General features: G+C 42.0%; 3 protein-coding genes across 3 annotated transcripts; 2 read left to right on the top strand and 1 right to left on the bottom strand.

Moving 5' to 3' along the window:
- Window positions 1-94: 94 nt before the first annotated feature.
- Window positions 95-10,632, top strand: dnajc2 (DnaJ (Hsp40) homolog, subfamily C, member 2). The gene is made up of 16 exons (XM_023278441.3): window positions 95-313; window positions 1,208-1,398; window positions 2,565-2,640; window positions 2,727-2,825; window positions 2,922-3,144; window positions 3,245-3,310; window positions 3,406-3,497; window positions 3,662-3,783; window positions 5,019-5,168; window positions 5,315-5,403; window positions 6,557-6,626; window positions 6,804-6,985; window positions 7,914-8,014; window positions 8,472-8,582; window positions 10,168-10,328; window positions 10,465-10,632. The coding sequence occupies exons 1-16, from the start codon at window positions 259-261 to the stop codon at window positions 10,531-10,533; spliced, it is 1,857 nt and encodes a 618-aa protein (XP_023134209.2). The 5' UTR covers window positions 95-258; the 3' UTR covers window positions 10,534-10,632.
- On the bottom strand, window positions 10,564-19,540 carry pmpcb (peptidase, mitochondrial processing subunit beta). Its single transcript, XM_055006438.1, has 13 exons — window positions 19,386-19,540; window positions 18,919-19,056; window positions 16,907-16,993; window positions 16,132-16,261; window positions 15,377-15,575; window positions 15,218-15,297; window positions 14,589-14,701; window positions 14,145-14,288; window positions 13,561-13,721; window positions 13,296-13,381; window positions 12,021-12,109; window positions 11,472-11,547; window positions 10,564-10,745 (listed from the first exon to the last, which is right to left on the bottom strand). Exons 1-13 carry the CDS (start codon window positions 19,467-19,469, stop codon window positions 10,681-10,683), a joined length of 1,452 nt encoding a protein of 483 aa, XP_054862413.1. The 5' UTR covers window positions 19,470-19,540; the 3' UTR covers window positions 10,564-10,680.
- Window positions 19,541-20,949: 1,409 nt separating this feature from the next.
- On the top strand, window positions 20,950-22,823 carry phax (phosphorylated adaptor for RNA export). Its single transcript, XM_023288280.3, has 2 exons — window positions 20,950-21,091; window positions 21,259-22,823. The coding sequence occupies exon 2, from the start codon at window positions 21,266-21,268 to the stop codon at window positions 22,466-22,468; it is 1,203 nt and encodes a 400-aa protein (XP_023144048.1). The 5' UTR covers window positions 20,950-21,091; window positions 21,259-21,265; the 3' UTR covers window positions 22,469-22,823.
- Window positions 22,824-23,600: the final 777 nt, after the last annotated feature.

Here is a 23,600-nt window from a genome sequence, read left to right as displayed (position 1 = left end):
GTTAGCATGAGAGAGTTTCAGGCTGTAATTAAATGTACTGGGTAAAAACAAAAACAAAACAAACAACAAAAAAAAAAACTATAGCGGAACGTCGAGTGAGGAAGGGCAACACGGAGCGGTAAAGTGGCTCCCGGATTGGCACTTGTAAAGAGCGGCCCATGTGGTGTGTTAATAAGCGGCCCACAATCTTTAGCACTTTAGAGAGCTCCCACTTGGTGATTTCGGCACCTGAATGTTCACTTAGCCCGGGTGTCTAAGATGCTGCTGGAAGCGTTGGACGGAGAAGAAACTGTCGTGTTTGGAGCCGCAGCCGGTGAGTAGAGAGAGGCCAGAGGAGGCAGCTAGCCGAGCTACCGGGGCTACTGACTGACTGCTGCTCTGTGTGTGCTAGCATGCAGGTGGAAGCACACAGCAAGATGATATTACCAGTTAGTTTTGCACTCTTTGTTCTCAATACTTCGTGCTGTTCCTTTGTTTGTTCCAAATGGTGTTTAACGTGTTGCATAATGCCACCGAGCTGCTGCCCACTCATGGCTGCAGTGATTTATTCGAGCTGCTATCATTAGCTGCACTGGCTGGCACCACTTCATATTAACACATTTGGCATTTAATGTCTTCACATGACAGCCATTCATTACCAGGCTGTTACATCATGTTAGAACACCTGTTGTACCTTCTAATAGTCTTACCGTTTTCATTGTAGACAAAATAGGTGGAATCTTTACTGTTAAAAGGAAAGTTAAAACCTATTTTTAATTAAAATAGCACTCCCTATTACTTAAATGACTGGCTGTTTAAACCAGGGGTGTCAAACTCATTTTAGTTCAGGGGCCACATTCAGCCCAGTTTGATCTCAAGTGGGCCAGACCAGTTTTAATATATGATCAAAATGACAAAAGTCAGATAAAAAAAAAGACAAAGTAAATTAGATGAAATATTGCAAAAATGAGGAAGAAGTGAATTTTCATGGAAAACATGAAATTGTCTGGTTGACCTCAAACTTAATGCAAATAGAAGACATTCCTATCAGAAATATGTGTATTGTACAAAAAGAATACCAGCCAATATATCTAATTTTGGAGAAAAAAAAAACAAACCTTTAAGCATCAGTTGACTTCAAAGATCCAATGTCGTCCAGGTTGAATATTGCTCCGACTTTATCAGAAACAGTCTGTGGTGTGTTTGTCATCTCTCTGTCCTCCCTCAGCATCTGTTCAGGTTCAGGTGGAGCCGGTGGGCCGATGGTTCGAGGCCTACGTGAAGAGGAGAAACAGGAATGCATCAGCCTCTTTCCAGGAGCTGGAGGAAGAGGAGGAGTCTTCCGAGGAGTCAGACGACGAAGAGTTCCAGCTGGAGGAGTACTCTGTGCTCCGAACTCTCGACCCTAAAGACTGGAAGGTATCTGAGAGCAGTTTGCAACCTCTTCTTATTAAAATGACCCAACAGTTTGAGTTTGTGTTTCTAACCTGCTGAATTAATCTTTTGTCATTCTTAAAGGAGATCACTATCAGAAAGAGAAGGCTGTCAGGACTATAAATTCAGATTGTCTTGGGCACACTAGTCATTTTCTTGCTTTCGTAGGAACAAATACAATGTTAAGGAATGTTAATGCATACATCTCTTTTCCCTATTACAAGCATTTTGAATTAGCAGTAGTCTGCCCACAGTCCTCTTAGGTAGAGTTTTAATTACACAACAAGAAATTCATGCATGTATGTAGTTTTTTCTCCATCTGTGTGAGACAGGGAGATTTAAGGGTCAGTATTGAATGTATAGAGATAAAAGTTGCAGCTTAAACATATTTTTCCAAGGCAAGGCAGCTTTATTTGTATGGCACGTTTCATACACAAGGGCAACTCAGTGTGCTTTACATTAAAACATTAAAAACACTGGAAACATTCAGACAAGCATAAAAAGCACAGTTAAACTGACAAATATAATAAAACATAGAAAAGAACAGGACAATTAGAAATATGTTAAAAAATAAAATTACAATTTGCATTTAAAACAATTTAAAATAAACCATAATAGAAAAGCAGTGGCAAACAGAAAAGAGTTGGAGCAGACCTACAGCTTTCAGGGAGTTTGTTCCAGATGTGGAGCATAAAGAGTAAATGCTGCTTCACCATGTTTAGTTCTAACTCTAGGGACTGACAGCAAACCAGGACCTGAAGACCTCAGAGGTCCAGATGGTTCATAAAGTGGCAGCGGATCAACTGTGTATTTTGGGCCTAAACCATTCAGTGCTTTATAAACCATCAGCAGGATTTTAAAACCTATTCTCTGGCAGACAGGGAGCCAGTGTAGAGATCTAAGAACTGGAGTGATGTGATCTACTTTTTTGGTCCTTGTTAGGACTCGAGCAGCAGCATTCTGTACAAGCTGCAGTCGTCTGATGGACTTTTTAGGGAGTCCTGTAAAGACATTGTTACAGTAGTAGCTCACTCTGCACACGGTTAGACTTTTTTCTAATCTAAAGACTCAACACCAGCTGCAGTACCACCCTTGATGTGTTAAATATGTATTCTGATTCAAACTGTAACTGAAATGTGTCAATTGATCAGAATCAAGATCACTATGCTGTCCTTGGGCTCCCACACTTGAGGTACAAAGCCACACAGAAACAGATCAAAGCTGCCCGTGAGTATATTTCCTCCTCTTATCTTCTCTGAGATCAGTTCTCTGGTTCTTTGTGCTAATGTCGTTTCTGTTTTCTTTCTCTACAGACAAACTGATTGTGTTGAAGCACCATCCTGACAAAAGGAAAGCTGCAGGAGAGCAGATTGTAGAAGGAGACAACGACTACTTCACCTGTATAACTAAAGGTACGTAACGCCGTGGCTCTTTATCAACTCGGACGTTGCTTCTGGAACATCATGACCTCAACGTCGGTTTTCTCTTGGTGGTTGTTTGAACCTCAGCTATAGAAGTCCTGTCCGACCCTGTGAAGAGGAGAGCCTTCGACAGTGTTGATCCCACCTTTGACAACGCCGTGCCTTCCAAGAGCGAAGGCAAAGAGAACTTTTTTGACGTGTTTACTGCCGTTTTTGAGAGAAATGCCAGATGGTCTTCCAAAAAGCATGTACCCAAACTCGGAACCATCGAGTCCTCTTTTGAAGAAGTGGATAATTTTTATTCTTTTTGGTAAGCAGAAGAGTTTTTCAAGGTTGTTGATTTCATGCTGGAAAATAATCCAGAGGAGAAGACGAGCTGTTAAACTTTGTGTCCATTTTTACTGTTAAAGGTACAACTTTGACTCTTGGAGGGAATTCTCGTACTTGGATGAGGAGGAAAAGGAGAAGGCGGAATGGTACGCTGTTGCTCATCACTGCTGTCCACTTTATTGAACCACGGTGTTGCATCTCTGTAGTGTGACTGACATGTATATACTTGTTTCCCATGCAGTCGAGATGAGAGGAGATGGATTGAAAAGCAGAATCGTGCTTCCAGAGCTCAGAGGAAAAAGGAGGAGATGAACAGAATACGAACACTAGTTGGTACAGTCTCTGCAAACCAACACACACGACAGGATTGTATCAATTACATGAGAAATTAGCATAAAGCTGCACAGGACCCTGAAATGGTTTTACAGGGTTTACAAATCTCAGGAAGTCACTGCTGAAAATGAGTGCTATTTATTATGTGTGTTGCTTCGTTGCAGATACGGCCTACAGCTGTGACCCTAGAATAAAGAAATTCAAAGAAGAAGAAAAAGCCAAGAAGGAGTCTGAGAAGAAAGCCAAAGCTGAAGCCAAGAAGAGAGAGCAGGAAGAAAGGGAAAGAGTAAGTTTCATCACATGAGGTCTGAAATATAGACTCTATTTAATGATGGACAACTAATCAGTGCTTCCTGCTGGTGCAAAGTTGAGCTAAAATATTACAGAACTCGCCACTGCTGTCTTTCCTCTGTCGTTTTCTATGGTCTCTGCAGTAGTGAAAGCAGTGTGGAGACGTGACATTAATGTCCTGCTTCTTGTTGGTCCAAAAGTGAGCACACACCTTTTGAACTTCACCAAGCCCAGCTAACGCAATGGACAGTCATTCAGTGTGGATGGATGGATGGATGATGGATGGATGGATGGATGGATGGATGATAGATGGATGGATGGACGATAGATGGATAAATACTATCATCAGCTTATTGTGTTTTTTTAACCACTATGTAATGGATGCAAACGTAGTCGAAGCTAAGTAGCTAAGCTACCACTAACAAGTTCACTGTTGTGAATCAGAACATCTTTGATAACTACCTGTCTTCTCAAACATAGTCGCCGTTGTCTGGGACTACGATGAAGACAGGTAGCTACTGACAGTCTGATTATTTATTTCTAGATTGTAGTGTAGGCTTGGGAAGTCAGGAACAGCATTTGTATGTTTATGGTGTGCCAACGCTGTTGAACGGCTACACATGCAGTGACATACTGACGTTTTACAGTGATGCAATGATGTGGTTCTAACTTGGCTCCTTGCCAATGGAAAAGCAAACTGGTTCTGAGGAAGCATGAGATTTGAACCAACTAAGCACCAGCACTGAACTAGCACCCGGTTCTTTTAGGTTGAAACGGGGTTTGTCTGTTCACAACATTATTCAAAAACAGACTAATGGATTTGGATGAAATTTGTAAGGAAGGTCAGAAATGACACAAGGCCCAAGTGATTAGATTTTGGCAGTGATGTGGATTATAGTCTGGATCCATGGATTTGTCAAAGATTTCAGCCGTCAGAAATGATATGACTGAGTACTGTGCCCTCTGAGTGCTTTTCTAGTTAATTTTTGGGGAAGAATTGATCTTTGTGGTGCAGACGAAAACCATATATCTCACTGCATGTTTCATAATATTTGTTGAAATCAATAACATTGTAAAACTGTAATTTAGTAAAGTGCATGCTGTGATTGAGCAGTCTAACAGATGGACAGTTTCTAAAGCACAGGTCAGGCTCCAGGTGATCATTCTTTGAAGTTTGATTTGAAATACAGTCATCACATGAGCAGACGTTAACCAGTTTCTGTGTCTCAGGCTCGGCAGGCTGAGCTGGAAGCAGCTCGATTGGCCAAAGAAAAGGAGGAAGAGGAGGCCAAGCAGGCAGCCCAGCAGGCCAAGAAAGAGAAGGAGATCCAGAAGAAGGCCATCAAGAAGGAGAGACAGAAACTCAGGACCACCTGCAAGGTTAACACGATGACATTATCGGACATTTTTGTTTTGCTAAAGAATGATTGAACTGACATATTGATGTATGTGACAGTATTTGAGATGTGTGTTAGCTTTGGTGATTTAGTTCATCTTGTTTTGTGACTTCTTTCCTCCTTCCATAGAACTGGAATTACTTTGCTGACAATGAGGCTGACAGTGTGAAGATGATGGAGGAGGTGGAGAAACTGTGCGACCGTCTGGAACTGACAAGGTACAGTAAGCTATAAGGTTCATGGATTTTAATGTTATCAGATTTGTTGAGGACACATTTGTGTTTATCCATCAGGAACCCAAAAGCATCTGAATCCAACACTCCTGACCTGTTTGATCAAATTAAAGTAAACTCTGGTGTGTTTGGCTTGTGAGGCTGGTGAGAAAGTTTCCAGTCACCCTGGAGGAGACTCTTTGAAAAGATGTGCAATCTTTGGCGTGATGCTAGAGTTTATCCTGTATTTGGCAGACTGTCTGTCACCCAGTAATCAATACGAGTCCCCACTTTCTGTCTGTAGCCTGTTCAGAGGACCAGTTTATAATCTGTAGAAGTGATGCTTTTGGCACACATTCTAACACTTACACCCATCGTCATGTCAGTACTGTTGTTTTACCCTGATCAGGAAGTTGTGTTTGTAGTAAGTCCATGAATAAGACAGAATGACCCCACAGTTATCATCCTCTTTTTCATCATGTATCTACATCCATCCATTATCTATATACCACTTAATCCTCACTAGGATTGCGGGGGAGTTGGAGTCTATCCCAGATGACTTGGGGTGAAGGCAGGGGACACCTGGACAGGTCACCAGTCTATCACAGGACTACACATAGAGACAATCACATTCACACCTATGGACAATTTAGAATTACCAATTAACCTCAGCATGTTTTTGGACTGTGGGAGGAACATGCAAACTCCATGCAGAAAGATCCCGGGAATGGGATGCGAACTGGGGATCTTCTAGCTGCAAGGCGATAGTGCTAACCACCACGCCACTGTGTAGCCCTGCATCTACGTGTGCCATTATTAGCAATGCCGTTGATTTGGAGTCTAAGAATCCTAAAAAAACCACATAATCATGCCTTTATTAGCTCTATGTATTACAGGAAAACATAATTATAGGCATTAGACGCATTAACATGCAGACTAAGCTGCTGTCAGTCCTCAGAATCAGATTTTTCTGTTTGATTCTGATGATGCAGGATGATGTCACCATTGTTAATTGAAAGTCAGAGTGAATATGAATCAAATGAACCAAACTACAGGTTTGAAAATCCGAGATCTTAGTCCCACTGTAATTACATAAACCGTGATCATGTTTTTCTTCTAGTATTCCAGATGTGTGACAGTCTTTGTTGTGTGTTTCCAGTCTGCAGTCGCTGAATGAAGTCCTGGCCTCAGGCTCTAAAGAGGAGAGCAAGGCAGCAGTGGACAAGCAGGTAGAAAGCCGCTTTGTTCTGTAACAGTTTGTTGTTGCATGTCAGGTTTATTTAATCCCTGATGGAGGGGATAGACAGACTCCCACACATGAAGCTTTTTATAGGACTAAAAATCAGTTGACCTTGTTCAAAATTGCCACAGATTCACCAACACGTTGTTGTGTGTGCTTTCTTCAGGTGCAGGAAGTGAACGCCCAGCTGCAGAGGGAGAGGGAGGCCGAGGTCCAGGCCAGGCAGGCGGCTCGCAGCGCCGAGCAGGCCAGCGGAGGAGGAGGAGGCGGGGGGAAGGGATGGACCGAGGAAGACCTCCAGCTGCTCATCAAAGCAGTCAACCTGTTCCCTGCAGGAACCAATGCCAGGTAGAAACTCAGAGCAGTTTTAGCAGTGATGCAGCTTATAGTCTGGATCCATGGATTTGTTAAAGATTTCTGTCATTACAAGATAGCAGCATGGCGTCACTGTAACCATGACAACAAGTGAACACTACGTCAGCTGCCTGCTGATGATCACATGATTGTGATCCTACTACAAATCCACCACTGAGGACTTATCAGGACTTATCTGTCAGAAATGATACAAGAAACAATTGATTAAATTGTGGGGGTGTTTCTGAGTCCCATCAATTCCCGTCACCTGCTGCATACTTAGGTCACGTGATTCGGTATCCGTACATAACATACACATGCATAACACACACCTGTGCTCAGTGCAAGGTCATTGTGTTTGTGGGTACATCTATATTAAATGTCCATATTCTGTGTTGCCATGATTTATGATCATCAATAACTAATAAAAAAAATGCTGCATTTATTTAAAAAAAATAAATAAAAAAAGGCTGCATTTCTGACAATGCCATATGGGGGAATGAACAGCCTTGGTGGAGGAATGCTTTTCTTGTTTAAAATTTTTACAATTAGACTGCATATTTTATTGTCAATTTTCCATTTCCAAACTGCAGTTCCAGCATCTGGCTGCCAGCTGAACCCTGAAACTGAGCTGATAACAACGTACGCTGGCTGTAGCTGTGGGTTGTGAAGTCATACATCATAAAAAGATAACACATCTGCCACTTATGTGACTCAGATTTTTTCAAGATTTCATCCGTCGGAAATCATACGACGACTGAGCAGGCTTGACAGATTACTGTGCTCTCTGAGTGCTTTTCTTGTTAATGTTACTACTGTCAAGAGATGGCCATATTTTATAGGATTAATAAGGCAGCCCTGCTTTGTTTATTCAATATTTTACCTACTAAGAGACATCAAACTGTTCTTTTTTTTCCTCCAGATGGGAAGTTATTGCCAATTATATGAACTTGCACTCCACAAGCGGCATGAAGAGGACAGCCAAAGACGTTATCAACAAAGCCAAGAATCTACAGAGACTTGGTAATTTAAATTCGCACATTAAGAGGGCAAGATTTCCTGCTTTCAGTAGTCATGGTTTCAATAAACACAATGCTGAGCTTGTTTGAATGTGAGTGAAGATGCGACTGTGGGCTGCTGGACCCATTAATGCTACAGTGGACTTTTAGAACTGCCTTTACAGCACCTTAAGTAGGAGCTGAGGGAAGCACAAATCCACTGAAAATGTTCAGATCAGTCAAAATAAAGCCACAGCACAAGTTTCTCAAAAAAAGATTAATTTATTAGTAACAAGAGGTAACATTTTTTATTTGTAGGAATAAAGTTTTCTCTGATCAAAAAAATGTATACATGAATAGTACATAGACTGAAATAAGTCTTAAGATTTCCTGATGCACTTTTAGGAAGAAATGTACAGAAATGTAGCTCCATAAGCTCCACTCAGCTAATGCCTTTGGTTTTGTTACTGTCCTGTCCTCAGATCCACTCCAGAAGGATGAGATCAACAAAAAAGCCTTTGAGAAGTTCAAGAAGGAACACGCTTCTGTGGCACCTTCCATAGACAACGCTGTGCCCTCAGAGAGATTTGACGGTAGGTGAACCCATGTAGTTGTATGAAGATGTAACAAACAGGACAAAAACACAGTGCTGTCAAGACAGATGTGTAGCGGTCTGTTTCTCCTCATAACCTCATTGGACCTATTTACACACTACCGTTCTAAAGTTTGGGGTCACCCAGACAATTCCATGTTTTCCATGAAAACTCACACTTTTATTCCTGTGCTAACATAACTGCACAAGGGTTTTCTAATCATCAATTAGCCTTTCAACACCATTAGCTAACACAATGTAGCATTAGAACACAGGAGTGATGGTTGCTGGAAATGTTCCTCTGTACCCCTATGGAGGTATTACATTAAAAATCAGCTGTTTCCAGCTACAATAGTCATTTACCACATTAACAATGTCTACACTGGATTTATCATTCACTTAATGTTATCTTCATTGAAAAAAATGCTTCTCTTTCAAAAATAAGGATGTTTCTAAATGACCCCAAACTTTTGAACGGTAGTGTTTGTACCTTTGTAGCTGTAACATCATGTGGTAAAGACATTAGAACTTCGTTTTAGAAGTTGGTCATCATTGCCACACATACTATGCTTTGTTGTAACCATCTATCACTTCAGTATGGATTATTATTAGTATTGAGATCCCACTGTTGACAGTTTGCAGTGTGGATAGCATCATGTTGACTATTTGTGGGCTCTGTCACTGATGCAGTAACAGTTTAAGGTCTGGAGTGAGTTTATTCTGACTGACAGGCTGGAGACTACAGGTATGAGCCAGCCATTTCTCTTCCAGCAACTTATACAGAGAAAATTAAGTTTAGTAGAGGATTTGAATCATCCGTGGTTCTTTTGGTGAATTTGCCTTTTTAATGGCAGCTCATTTTTAACTTCAGATCTGCTTTGAACAATGTCTGCCTCTTTAACATGTTTTGATTTATTCTGCCTCGTGTGTGAGCAGCTTCTTCAGACTTATCTCCTGCCTGGGATCAGTGCTGCAGCACCTTTCGGACCCTCACTGCACTATTCTAAAGTGTATTTTTGATAGAGGCTTCAGGTTGTAAATGCATCTTGATTGCTTTCAGTCTGGGTCTAGAACAGGACAGATTTACTCCAGTTGCTGTTTTACATGAACACACAGTTGAGAGGACTGATATCAGGCCACACTAGTTATTCTTTAATCAAAAATTCATTTTAAGAATACCTACTCTCCCGGGGTTCCCAGCGAGCTGAGCCGAGCCGATAATGTGACGTCTACAGAGTGCAGGCCACTGATTGGACAGGGGGTGATGACACACGAAAGCCTGACCATTGACATGATGAGGCTTTCTGACCTGTTGGGTAGCTCAGGCTAGCTTCACTTTAGCATGCAGCTGTGTTCTGGTCCATCAGTCAGTTGCTAGGTGACAGAGAATAGCTTGGAGCTGTCTCCTTGAAAGCAGCTTGCTGCTCCGTATTTGAAGTATTTACTAATTCTTTTCTACATTGAACACACGGGTTGCTCTGAGTTAATCTAAAGCTGTTTGCACTGAGAATGTCTACCTCCCAAGCTTCAGACATTCACAGGTTGAAGGTTGTGTAACCATTGTGTTGCTGCGTGTGCTCCCTCAGCATCTGGCAGTGACGGTAATGCTGCCCCCTGGACCACAGAGGAGCAGAAACTGCTGGAACAAGCCCTGAAGACATATCCAGTCAGCACACCTGAGCGATGGGAGAAGATAGCAGCCGCAGTTCCTGGACGGAGCAAGAAAGACTGTATGAAGAGGTACAAGGTACGGTGATGTGGGAATATTTCCATTTCCAGCTATTACTCAGTCTAGTTTGCGGTGCTGAAGTGGCTATTCTGTACAACTCAGCAGCATCTAGAATCCAGCTGGTTTGCTAACATATTTCCCTTTTATCTGACAGGAGCTGGTGGAGATGGTCAAAGCCAAGAAAGCTGCTCAGGAACAAGTGGCAGCCAAGAGTAAAAAATGACAAGAACCACAAAAGAGAATAGAATCTGTGTTATTTTAACATTATTGTGTTGGTCTTTATTTTATAATAAAAAATTAAAGGAGGAAAAAAAAAACTAGACTTAAATATTTTGTTTCTGTTTCTATGCTGTACAGGTGATGCTTCTGCTCAGGTTCTCATCCAGAACATCCCACTGCGGATCTGGTTGTAGTCTGGCAGTTGTTCAATTGGACCTGAGACACAAACAAGAATCACTTTAACGCAGTATTCAAACAATGCAGCATCTCCAGAAATACGAGGTTCGCATCCTCTCAGTTATGACTTCCTGGTTCAACTTTAACCTGCTGCAGAGGTGCAATCATTCTCAAAGTCTGACAGAAGTGATGAGCTGAAGTAATACGACCAAAGTTGTTTTTTAAAGTCCATTTACAGCAACTACGGACAACAGATGTGATATCAACACTGTGTTGGTCTGTAAAAACTAGCTACATGTACAGTAGAAATCAGATGTGTTAAAAATGAATGACTGCTGCTTCAACTGATACTGAGCTTCTGGCCACAATTCAGAAGTAATTGAGTGCAACCTGTGATATAATGCACTTGTCAAAGATAACTATTTGGACTTTATGGTCAGGATACATAAAAGATTTGAATCCTGAGAAGCAGAGCATGTTGTCCCTGAGTGTGGATGGACCATATGGTATGATGCAGGGCTGCACAACTGATTGAATATGGATCACAGTTACAGTTTTGGCTTTCTGCAGTTAAATGAACTTAGTTGACTGATTTTAAAATGCTCTGCTCACAGTAAAAATTGGTTAATCTGACATTAGAAGTCTCAGTGCACAGCCACCAGACTAGAGTCTACTGTAGTGTGCATGTGAGGTGTTTAGTAAACATCAGTAAACTGTAGCGTACGTCACTACATGTATAAATTCCTTATGGAGAAAACAACATACCAACAGCTGCGATGGCAGGAGCCCTGTTGTAGATGTATTTGGTGCACACATCTTTAATGGTGTTTGCATCGATGGCCTGTTGAGATGAATTACAAATTATTACACGTGCCAACAGTTTACTACCGCTGTCTTTTAACCCTTTATTCCCCGACTTCCCTTAGCCTCAAATCTAGTTTATTGCTTGGAGCTAAGAAAAAGTAACAGACCCTATGAAAGGGAATTTGTATGACCTACTTAACATTAAATCAAAGTGCTAGTGTGACTGAACTGTGAACCAGTGACACCAGATGTGCAATAATTACTGTTTGGTGATTTGGCTGCAGCTAAAACAAGAGCTAATAATACTAACATAATCATCTTTAAGTTGATGTCATCAACATGTTAGCTAGTAGCTGTCTATTTACACATTTTGACATCCAGTCCAATATTCTCTCTTTTTGCTCTGCTTTGGCCTCTGGTTTCGATTTCTTCATTTCCACTAAACGTGACCCCCCAGTTTTAGTTGTGATTTAACCTTCAGCTAAGGCAATGTCAACTGTCTCCACTCACATCAATGCGGGCCTCCAGCTCATGCAGAGGGATCCTGCGACTGTAGCACAACATCTGTCTGCCGATGTCCTCGCAGATTGGGGTGGATCCTGGAGAAAGCAAATCAACACATTGACATCAGACACTGTAACACCATATATACACTACTGTTCAAAAAAAATGATGCACACACTAATATTTTATTGGACTGCCTTTAGCTCTGAGAACAACACTCATTCACATGGCATCGCTTCGATAAGCTTTTGCAAAGTCACAGCATTTATTTGTCAAGAGTTGAATACATTTTCTACCAAGATTTCATATTGATGATGGGAGAGTTGGACTGCTGCACAAAGTCTTCTCCAGAACATCCCAAAGATTCTCAGTGGGGTTGAGGTCTGGACTCTGTGGAGGTCAATCCACACGTGAAAATGATGTCTCATGCTCCCTGATGCACTCATTCACAATGTGAGCCTCATGAATCCTGGCATCATCAACTTGCAACATGTCCATACCATCAGGGAGAAAAAACTCCACTGATGGAAAGACCTGGTCATTCAGTATATTCAGGAAGTCAGCTGACCTCATTCTTTGGGAACATAACGTTGCTGAACCTGACCAACCCCAGATCATAACTCTAACCCCCACAGACTGGTAGGAATTAGACATGATGAGTTCATCACTTCATCTGCCTCTCTTCTTACCCTGATGCCCCCATCACTCTGGAACAGGATAAATCTGGACTCATCAGACCACATGACCTTCTTCCATTGCTCCAGAGTCCAACCTTTATGCTACCTAGCAAACTGAAGCCTTTTTTCTGATTAACCTCACTGATCAGTGGTTTTCTTAGAGCTACAGCTGTTTAGTCCCAATCCTTTGACTTCCCTTCACATTGTGCATGTAGAAATGCTCTTACTTTCACTATTAAACATAGCCATCAGTTCTACTGTTGATTTCCTACGATTAATGATACATTGGACGGTTCTTAACCTGATTTTAGTAGTTTTGGAAATCTCCTTGTTTTCTTTGCCTGATGCAGGCCAATAATTTGACCCTTCTGAGACAGATTAACATCCTTTCCACTACCACAGGATCTGTCTTCCAATATGGTTGTTTAAGAAATGAGAAGCTCCTCAGTGCATCAGCTAGGGTTAAATAAGTTGCTGCAGCTAAAACATATTCATCACTGCAGTAATTATCCTATGGAAGGATCTTATCCATTTGCTTAGTTAAATCCAAATGACGACTTTTTTTTGGACAGACAGTGGATGTTTCCCTATCTTGCTGCCTTACCGTCGAGATGCAGGAGCATGTTGGTCTTCAGCAGATTCTTGGCCCGAGCCACCTCACTTTCTGTCACACTCGTACAAAGAGACATCCTGACGAGAAGCAGTGATGCACATGTTAATTACAGTGTTAATCATCCTGTTAAATATCATCAGACTTGCAGCAGGTATGATCTATTTAAGCAGACACTAGCTACATAAATTCAACTTATAGGGTTTTAACTTCTCTCCTCTATAATGTTTCTAATGGTCCTTTTTGTGAGTGTGCTCACCATTCCATCTGAGTGAAGTGCATCATGTCGTTGATGGTTCCAGGCTCACACACCATGTAGAGACCCCACAGACCTGTGTCAGTGTAGCAGGTGTTGAAGGACTGGAAGCTGTGGCACAGGTTTCCCTGGCAGGCCATTTGAGCCAGTTTACTGGACAGATTCTAGGATCAGAGAACAAACCATCCAGCAGAGATGGAAGGAGACGAGAACACAGACAAATCAGCAGGTGAGTGAATGGATCTGAATCAACCAAATCTACAGGTCTTTCTATATTTGTGTCATAATTTGGTCCTTACAGTTTCAAACCTTTATTTGAACGGTTTAGACCTTGTTTTAAAGTTCAAGTACATACTAAGGGCCTAATGAACACATTATATATACAAGAAAAAGATGTGTGTTTCAATATAAAGATAATGAATAAAAAGAAATATGTTCCACAATGAAATGTCAAAAAGGTAACACAGTGTGACATCACTTCAGAAGTCACTGGGGTGGTCAGAAAAGCTGCTGTAAAGACACGTAGAGACTGGAGTTAGCTAACTTTGTGGCATGTCAACAGTGTTGAAGGTTCCGTCTGTACTCACCACGCCTCCACCAAACGAACGGTCCCAGTTTCCAATGAGTGTGTTAGCAACCATGAGGGGGATGGTGTCGGGGTGGGACCATCCAACTGCCTCCACGGCGATGGCAATGTGAGCCAGAGGCATTTTGTCATCACGCACACGGATCTGAAACAGCAGCAGACAAGATTACGGGAACAGTTACCAAATTAAAGACAAAGATTTTTAATACAGCAATTTAATTTCACAAATAAGGACTCCAAATACTTAAGTCAGAACAATAGTAACATTTTTATCATCTTTTAACAGTCATTCTTAGCTGCACATACTAATAATTTCTAGTAGTATTATTAATCAGTTAATGTAATCTGAAACTGTAGTGGCCTACAGAGCACACACCCTGGAGTCTGAGGGGTCAGGTGGGGCTCTAAATCTGACCACCTTATCCTTATTTATGATCCACCTTACCTCACTTCCTGTGAAGTGGCATGGAGGGAGCACTGGGGCTTCACCTTGGTATCTGTTGGGAAGTTTCCCAAAGTGATACTTGGCCAAATCAATGAGCTCCTCATGACAAACACCTGATCAGAAACAAATCACAGAAAGTCCTGGAGGTCAGAAGAGCATCAAACTAACATTTCCATTCAGTAGGAGTTCATTCTCAGGTTTGGTCATGTCATCTCATCTGAATTAGAAGAAGTGGAAAGTGTTGCTGGAAGGAGGGGACATCTGGAATGACCTGCTTCATCTGCTGCCTCTACAACCCAGCCCCGGACAAGTAAGTGGGTGGGTGGGTGGATGGATGGATGGATGGATGGATGGATGGATGGATACAGAGGAACATTTCCAGCAACCATCACTCCTGTGTTCTAATGCTACATTGTGTTAGCTAATGGTGTTGAAAGGCTAATTGATGATTAGAAAACATTGTACAGTTATATTAGCACATGAATAAAAGTGTGAGTTTTCATGGAAAACATGAAATTGCCTGGATGAACCCAAACTTTTGACTGGTAGTCTAGGTCACAGTAAGCCGAGTTTGCAGTTTTCTAACATTTAACACCATGTTGATTAAGGAGAAGACAAACAGCTCTGACCTCCAGCAGCAGCCAGCACTATTCTGGGTCCTTTGTAGTGAGTGGTGATGTACTCAACCAGGTCTCCTCTGTTGATCGTCCTGAATCACAAACAAACAGCACAGTGAGCTTCCAGCAGACTTCAAACCGAGGTTTTAAAAACAGCATGTTTGGTCTTACTTGATGTTCTCTGTGGGGCCCAGGATGGTCCTGCCCAGCGCTGTGGACTGGTACGCTGTAGCATGCAGGTAATCAAAGACCACTTCCTGCAGATTGGTCTCCACTTCCTGCATCTCTCTGAGGATCACACCTCGCTCCCTCTCGATCTCCGCCTCACCCAGGGTGCTGTTCTGGATGATGTCAGCCAGGATCTCCACAGCTTAGAGACAGAAAACACAACATTTATGATGTTACTATGATAAATATGTACTGGGAGTTTGCTGAGATGTTATGCTATGAGTTATACTGTTTGGTGGACTAGATCCACTTCAGCCAGAATGCTTTACAAAAGCAAAACATATGTTCATATTAATAGTAGAGTTAATGGTAAAGTCTCATAAATGACTCTCAGACTTCTTTACATGACAAATGAGGCCCGCTTTCTTTTGAAAAGCACCTTCAAGCATGACAAAATATTTTGCAGGACTAGTTTAATATTTAATAGGACTGTACTGCATCAAAATAAGCTAACCTAAAAACTAGATTTCTCTTCAAAATATTTAGTGGTTAAAAGTAGATGAGGTAACATTTTGTTTACTGCATTAAATTCTGGTCTATGGAACTGTTTTTAATGCTAAGGAGTAGAAAATAGCCAACCTCGTCTGTGATGATGTGTTCATACTATATTAAAGGACGTCTACAAAGAAGCAGCATGGATGCTATTATCTTTCACCAGTCTTTTGATGATCTCACTGCAACATTCAGCCTTTCAGTACCTCGGGGGAGATCCTTGGAGAAAGCCTTGGCGTAGTACACAGTCTGCTCTCGGGACGTGTAGGCATTCAGATGAGCTCCCATGTTCTCGATCTCCAACTCCAGATCCAGCTGAGAGCGTTTCCTGGTGCCCTGTCACACATAAACACAAAGACACACTCAGCTGAACAAACCTCACATCATGTTCTGTATTAAGGACATTTTTTTAACTCATTAGTTTGCATTTCTGTACTTAATTTTAAATGATGCTGCTCTGTAAAATTCTACTGTGTCCATATACCTCTAGATGAGATCAAAAGGTACTTTGTAAATGTCATTTTTATTCTAAAGCAGCCATTTTCTTAGGAATGGTTCAATAATATACACTACTGTTCAAAAGTTTGGGGTCATCCAGACAACTTCATGTTTTCTATGAAAAGTCACACTTTTATTCATGTGCTAACATAACTGTACAAGGGTTTTCTAATCATCAATGAGCCTTTCAACACCATTAGCTAACACAATGTAGCATTAGAACACAGGAGTGATGGTTGCTGGAAATGTTCCTCTGTACCCCTATGGAGATATTCCATTAAAAATCAGCTGTTTCCAGCTAGAATAGTCATTTACCACATTAACAATGTCTAGACTGGATTTATCATTCATTTATTGTTATCTTCACTGAAAAAAAACTGCTTTGCTTTCAAAAATAAGGACATTTCTAAGTGACCCCAAACTTTTGAACAGTAGTGTATGTGTCAATGAAGTAAAGTCTTGACTGTGTTGTTTCCCTCTCACCTTAAATGCCATATGTTCCAGGAAGTGTGCAGTTCCATTATTCCTCTCGTTCTCATAGCGACTGCCAGCATCTATCCACAGGCCCACCTGGAAGAAGTCAGTCAGTAATATTGACATCCACACAATGCGACCACTGTAACACAACTCCTGACATGAAGCTGGTCTCTGTAGTGGGGAAGCTAAGAGTAAACGTGAATGTTTTATACTTTAAAATATCATTTCAATGTAGACATGTCAGGCATTGGAATAATTCTTAATTTGTGTGGCTCATATAACACGGCCCTGAAGAATGGAAGGTTAGGCCTGCACTCATTGAAAGAATGATTAAACCAACAAGCATTTAAACCTATCATAAACCACTGCATCAGTTGACACTGATCTCAAATATTCAGTCATCGATTACAGTGTTAATATTATTTCAACAATTCTACAATTTCATTTAGCAGATGCTTTTATCCAAAGTGACGTACATCTGAGAGTAGATACAACACAAGCAAGGATCTAGTCAGGAGAAAACAACCTGGATAAGAGCCATAAAACAAGTTCAAGTGTGATAATAGGACCGTGGGGTCTACAGGCAGTGCAGGCGTAATAAGATATTTTTTTATTGTTTTTTTTGCAGTCTGTCAAGTGCAAAGGTGTTCAGTGAAGAGCTGCTTTTTAGTCTTTCTTAAAGACTGAGAGAGACTCTGCAGATCGAACAGAGTTTGGTAACTCATCCCACCACTGGGGAACCACAGAGGAGAAGAGTCTAGCTATGGACCGGCTCAGTTGTCTGGGAAAGATGAAGGAATGGTAGCAGTGGAAGGCGATGGAGAAAGGGAGAGGCAGAGGGAGCTACTGAATAACCAGCAGCCTCCTGCACCATCTGGTTGCTGTCAAACTTCAGTGCAACAACCGGCTCCAGAAACCTTTTTTTCTCCACCTTCTGGGTTCCTTGGTCCATCTTTTCCTGTTTTGTTTTCTTCTTCTTTTCAACTCCTTCTTCTCAGTCTTTTATTTCTGTTGCTTGTCTTTCTTTTCTTTGTTTCTTCTTTTTTTTTCTTCCCCTGTCTTTCTTTTCTAGAAACTAAAGATATCCAGCCTTTATGGCTGTTTTCACAGAGCTCTGGATCCTCCACTGGCTTCTTGTCCTCCTCTGTTTCTTTACTTCCCTCCTCCAAATCTTGCTTTTTTTCCTTCAGTTCTTGATTTTTGTTCTTCATTCTCCCCTTGTTGTGCCTCCTTTTGCTCCTCTTTTTGTGTCAGCAAGAATGAAAGTGAAGAGCTGGGCTTTTAGTCTTTTCTTAAAGACTCTGCAGATCAAAGATTTTGCAAATCTTTTACCATGTTCAACTTCTCCACTCTCTAGTCTTCCTCCTTCTGTTGTTGTATGATCTTCCTGAGTATTCTACTCTTTTTTTGCCATGTCCTGTAAAACACTTTGTAAACTGTTTACAAATAAAGGTACTTGCTCCTAAAGCTCTCTGGATTATTGTGACCTGGATGGCTGAGGATCTTCACAGACATACACTACTAGTCAAAAGTTTGGACAAACCTTCTTATTTAATAGTTTTTTCTTTATTTTCATGACTATTTACATTGTAGATTCTCACTGAAGGTACCAAAACTAAAACAACTGATGGTCCCAATCCCATTAAGAAGGCAAGAAAGTCCACAAATAAACCTTGACAAGGCACACCTGTGAAGTGAAAACCATTTCAGGTTCTACCTCATGAAGCTCATCCAGAGAATGCTAAGAGTTTGTAAAGCAGTAATCAAAGCAAAGGGTGGCTACTGTGAAGAATTATATTTTGACTTATTTCACACTTTTTGTTCACTACATAATTCCACATGTGTTCATTCATAAATTTGATGCCTTCAGTGAGAATCTACAATGTAAATAGTCATGAAAATAAAGAAATTAAATGAGAAGGTGTATCCAAACTTGTGATGGGTAGTGTAAATGCATACAGCTAGTAGTACCAACTAAACAGCAGAGCAGTGTTTCAGTGGGTACCTCTCTTACTTACTGTGCAGGTGGTGAGCCCGGCGTCCTCTGAAGCCACCCGGAGCCCGTTTTCCAAAGTAGTCACCTTAGTTTTAGGAACATTGAGGGTCACCTGCTGAGCAGCCTGAGTAGCCAAGAGTCTGTGCGGTCCAGCAGTGAGCTGCAGGAGGAGGACAGGAAGGATTTCACAGCCAGTCACCATGACACTTCACATTTAGGACACGGACGTCAGCTGCTCTCAGTCAGTAAAAGGTTCCTTCACCGTGTCGTCGATAGTTTGACAGTATCACACACGCCACATAATTAAAGAACTATCTCAGAATAAGCCAGTATGCCGCAGCTGTTAGCTACTTTTAACAGTTACCAAACAGCGAGCCTGAGCGGCCATGACGAGCACTTTCCCTCCGTTAGACTGAACACAGACGACTGTCAAGACACTACAGAGGAGGAACTACATCAAAAACATGGATTTAAACATGTTCTACTTACCCTGCTGACAGAATTAGTCTTCAGTAAGTATCTTTGTGAGAGATATCTCCCGGCAAACGTGAGGCGCTGTAAGGACGCCGCCATACTGTTTATCTGGAATACTGCGCAAGTGCCGTCTTCGCTGACGTAATATCCGCTTCACGAGGCGAGGTGATGTTTTTACAGAATAAAGGCCAGAAATCAGCATGAATAAAAGCAGTCCTACGGGTCTGAACGTTACAGGGGCGGATCTAGAGAAAGATTAATAGGGTGGCAAAGGGGTGGCACAATAGGAACTCAGTGCAGCAAAAGTCAGTCCACTTTTCATTACGGAGATTCAAATTGTTTATTTTTTCACCTTTATTTTTGATGAGACTTTTCAGCTGCTCTTTGCTAGTGGGATGGTGATGCTCTGCCTTTCCCTTTAAAACACCACTAATGTGTTCTGTTGGATTCAAGTCACTCAGCATAGGTCGTAGTTCTGTCCTCATTAAAAGCTCCTGTGTTTTGGATCATAATCATGCTGGAATATTCCTCTTCTGCCAAGCCTCTATAAACTGGGAGTCATCTTATTGACATATATGCGGTGTATCCACAGGTTTCCATGTTCCCATCTACCATCTCCTCAACTCCTTTTGCATTCATTCAACACCGTATCATCACGCTTCCACCTCTGTGCTCCACTGTCAGGACTATGCATTCACTGTGGCAGTCCTGGCCATGTTCACTTCAGACAATTCAGTCTTGGTCTCATCTGACCAAACAATGTGTTCCCAGCATCCATCAGGCTTCTTTTTGTTTTCTTTAGTAAAGTTTCATCTTGCATGTTCATGCAGTTCTAACGATCGAATGATCTAACTTGTGCGTGAGAAACCACAGGTGTATTCATTTTTGGTGAGCTTATACTCTGGAGCATGTAATTTCAATATAGACTTTCTAAAGTATTAGTTTTTGATTATTTATTACAGGAAATACTCAACTTAGTCATTTTAAAAGTAAAGCAGTTATTAAAATGAGACTGAGTTTTAAATCAGGTGCACCAGTCTGTTGTATATGCTAACATTCAAAGGTTTGGAGTCACTTAGAAATGTCCTTATTTTTGAAAGAAATTAATTTTTTTCAATGAGGATAACATTAAATGAATCAGAAATCCAATCTAGACATTGTCAATGTGGTAAATGACTGTTCTAGCTGAAAACAGCTGATTTTTAATGGAATATCTCCATAGAGGTACAGAGGAACATTTCCAGCAACCATCACTCCTGTGTTCTAATGCTACATTGTGTTAGCTAATGGTGTTGAAAGGCTCATTGATGATTAGAAAACCCTTGTGCAGTTATGTTAGCACATGAGTAAGTGTGAGTTTTTATGGAAAACATGAAATTGCCTGGGTGACCCAGAACTTTTGAACGGTAGTGTGTATAAATGTTTTTATAGTTCATGATACTGAGTAAATATAGTTCCATCCTGCTTATTTCTTATTATTTAAATTACTATTAAATGCTTATTAAATGTATTTTCCGGGTTTTGTTGCATCTGTTTTTGCCTTTACTTTGAAAGGGTGTGACAGTTGAAAGGTGGAAGCGTGAGTTTAGCTCAGCGCGAATTTTCTCCAGTCTCAACTTCTGCTGTGGAGCTCTTTTGTAGCAGTTCAGGCGAAGAGAAGAGGCCAGCAGCACTAAAACACAGTGTGATACAGACAGGGAGCTGCTGTCACACTCCTGAAGGTATCTGTGTCTCACCCTCCCTCTCTTGTCATTGTCTACCGGCTTTAAATGAACTTGGCTAGCTGCTAATGCTGCACAGTTAGCTCCTGCTGCTAATTAGTGGCCTTAACTTCAGCTGTTGCATTGAAGCAGCCTCCAATAGACACTCTCTCTGCTGTGGCTTCCAGACGAGAAATGGCGGATGGCGGAGATCTGATGGACGGCAATCTGGAAGATGGAGAGATCTCCGGCTCGGACACTGAGATGGGAACCGCCGTAGCAGCCCGGCCCCTGGTTCCAGCCGCGTTCAGCGACCAGTCCTTCCAGAGCAGAGCCCAGCCACCAGCCTACCGCAGCTCCGGCAGGACGGTGGAGTCCAGCGACACTGACCCGGATTCATCAGACGAGGAGGCGGCGGTTTGGCGCCGCAAGCGACAGAAAGTGTCCAACGCTCCTCCGTGTACCGTCCGGCCGGGCCCGAACCCAGTGGCCGCCCCTGGCGCGCTGGGAGGCCGCAAGGTGAACAACATTTGGGGCTCTGTGGTCCAGGAGCAGTGCCAGGACGCCGTGACTGCAGAGCTCGGTATATTCGGCATGGAGGGTGTTGGCATGTCCAGCAGAAATGTGGAGACCTATAACTTTGTCCTGGCCCGTAAGATCATGGAGAAGGAGAGGGACATGGAGAACCGGGCAAGGAATGAAGGAGAGGTGAGCATGCTGGATGAGGAGCTGGAGGAGTACATGAAGGGCCGGGGGTCAGAGGACAGGGCAGGGGGCAACACCAAGAGGAAGAGGCCAGCTAAAGAGAGGCTGGGCCCCAGAGCTGAGATGGATATCAAGGGCCGGTATGAGATCAGTGAGGATGACCCGGATGATAAGGTGGTAGATGAGATTGCACACAGGCTGCAGGAGCCCAAAAAGGAACTGATAGGACGTGTTGTTCACATAGTTGGGAAGAAGAAAGCCATAGAACTGCTTGGAGAGACGGCCACGCTGGAGGAAAACGGTGGTGTGTACACCATGGATGGCAGCAGGCGACGGACCCCAGGAGGGGTGTATCTGAACCTGCTGAAGAACACACCCAGCATCTCCAAGTCCCAGATCAGGCAGATATTCTTCGAAGAACAACAGAATGACCAAAAGAGCAAGAAGGCTGCCCAGAAGAGGAGGCGGCACATGGTGGCCAAAAAGATGAAGCAGGCCATCGGCACTCTGAACCTGCAGGAGCACGATGACGTCTCCAGGGAGACTTTTGCTAGTGATACCAACGAGGCCTTGGAGTCGCTGGAGGAGGCTGCAGAAGAGGAGGAGGGCGAAGAGGAGGGTGAGGTGGAAGCTGCTGTGGGCACTGAGGAGACACCCGTGGTCTACAACTCAGCAGACCTGGAGGTCTTCTGAGGGCTGTCTGAACACGATCATCTGGACTAACATGAATGAAACACTGAAAGCACTGTAGTCACACAGTGGTGTCTTTTTTTTTTTTTTTTTTAAATTTAGCAATAAAGGCTGCGCTTATGCTAACAGAAATATTGTACTTGTTTTGTACAGCATGGATTTGTTGATTTCAACATTTGTGATCCAAATGGTGTTTGCTTTTAAAATTCTGATCAAACAAAAGCTGTCATCTGAGTTTCAGTAACCTTCTCTGTTCTGACCTACATTGTGAAATGATTCAGTTTTGTTTCATTAAAATCATCTGTGTCTGTATCTGAAAAATAAATAAAGGTGACTCAGGTTAAATTACTTTAACAAACAGTGGGTGGTTTGTCAATGATGCTCCTCATAAGATAAATAATATTCAAGCGGCATTTTTTTAGCAGTGTGGAAAAAGTCCAGGTCAAGGTTCACTTTATTGTCTCCCATGGGAGAAATCTGTCCTAAAGCAAGCTGCACTGCAACATGTTGACAGTGTGTGAATATCCAGCATCCACATAGTGCCTCATGGATCCAGCAGGAGATAACACTCCTTCATCACAGTACAATCAACTGTGAAAGTCTTTTTTTGTTTGTTAAATCTGAGGTCCTAACATATCCATGATACACATTCTGACATATTACCGACGCAGTTGGAGGTGTGGTGTGCTGATGTAGGCAAATGATTGTCTGGACTGTTTTTTATTATACATTTTTTTGGATATGCAGCTGGAGATGAGCTATAAAAAGCATTGAAAAAAGTAAAATATAAAGTATTGGATATTTAAACACATTATAGAGTGGGAGAAAATGGTTTAAATGAAATCTGGGGATATAGTGAAAAAAAAATATAACTGCTACTCTTCAGCAGAAGAGAAGTTGTGGTTTTGTTTGCTTTTTTGTGTTTATTTTTTAAATTGTCAGACCGCTAAATCCTCATTAGGGTCAGAGTCTGTCCCAGCTGACTTAGGGTGAAGACAGGGGACACCCTGGACAGGTCACCAGTCTATTATAGAGACAAACACATTCACACCTACAGACAATTTAGAATTATCAACAAACCTCTTCCCGACTTTGCGGGACAGGGGCTGCAGTGCAAACATTAGTCCACTAGATG

This window comes from Amphiprion ocellaris, chromosome 21 (genome assembly GCF_022539595.1).
Source record: "Amphiprion ocellaris isolate individual 3 ecotype Okinawa chromosome 21, ASM2253959v1, whole genome shotgun sequence".
Lineage (NCBI taxonomy): Eukaryota > Metazoa > Chordata > Actinopteri > Pomacentridae > Amphiprion > Amphiprion ocellaris.
Note: the sequence above shows the minus strand (reverse complement) of the source record. Positions and strands in the feature narration are given on the sequence as shown.

Coding starts and splice junctions, on each gene's coding strand:
- phax (XM_023288280.3), top strand. CDS start 21,266: ATGGCGGATGGCGGAGATCTGATGGACGGCAATCTGGAAGATGGAGAG.
- pmpcb (XM_055006438.1), bottom strand. CDS start 19,469: ATGGCGGCGTCCTTACAGCGCCTCACGTTTGCCGGGAGATATCTCTCA. Junction 16,994..18,918: donor CCGGGCTCACCACCTGCACA/GTAAGTAAGAGA, acceptor GACTTCTTCCAG/GTGGGCCTGTGGATAGATGC. Junction 16,262..16,906: donor TGGAACATATGGCATTTAAG/GTGAGAGGGAAA, acceptor TATGTGTGACAG/GGCACCAGGAAACGCTCTCA.
- dnajc2 (XM_023278441.3), top strand. CDS start 259: ATGCTGCTGGAAGCGTTGGACGGAGAAGAAACTGTCGTGTTTGGAGCC. Junction 5,404..6,556: donor GACCGTCTGGAACTGACAAG/GTACAGTAAGCT, acceptor GTGTGTTTCCAG/TCTGCAGTCGCTGAATGAAG. Junction 10,329..10,464: donor ACTGTATGAAGAGGTACAAG/GTACGGTGATGT, acceptor TTTATCTGACAG/GAGCTGGTGGAGATGGTCAA.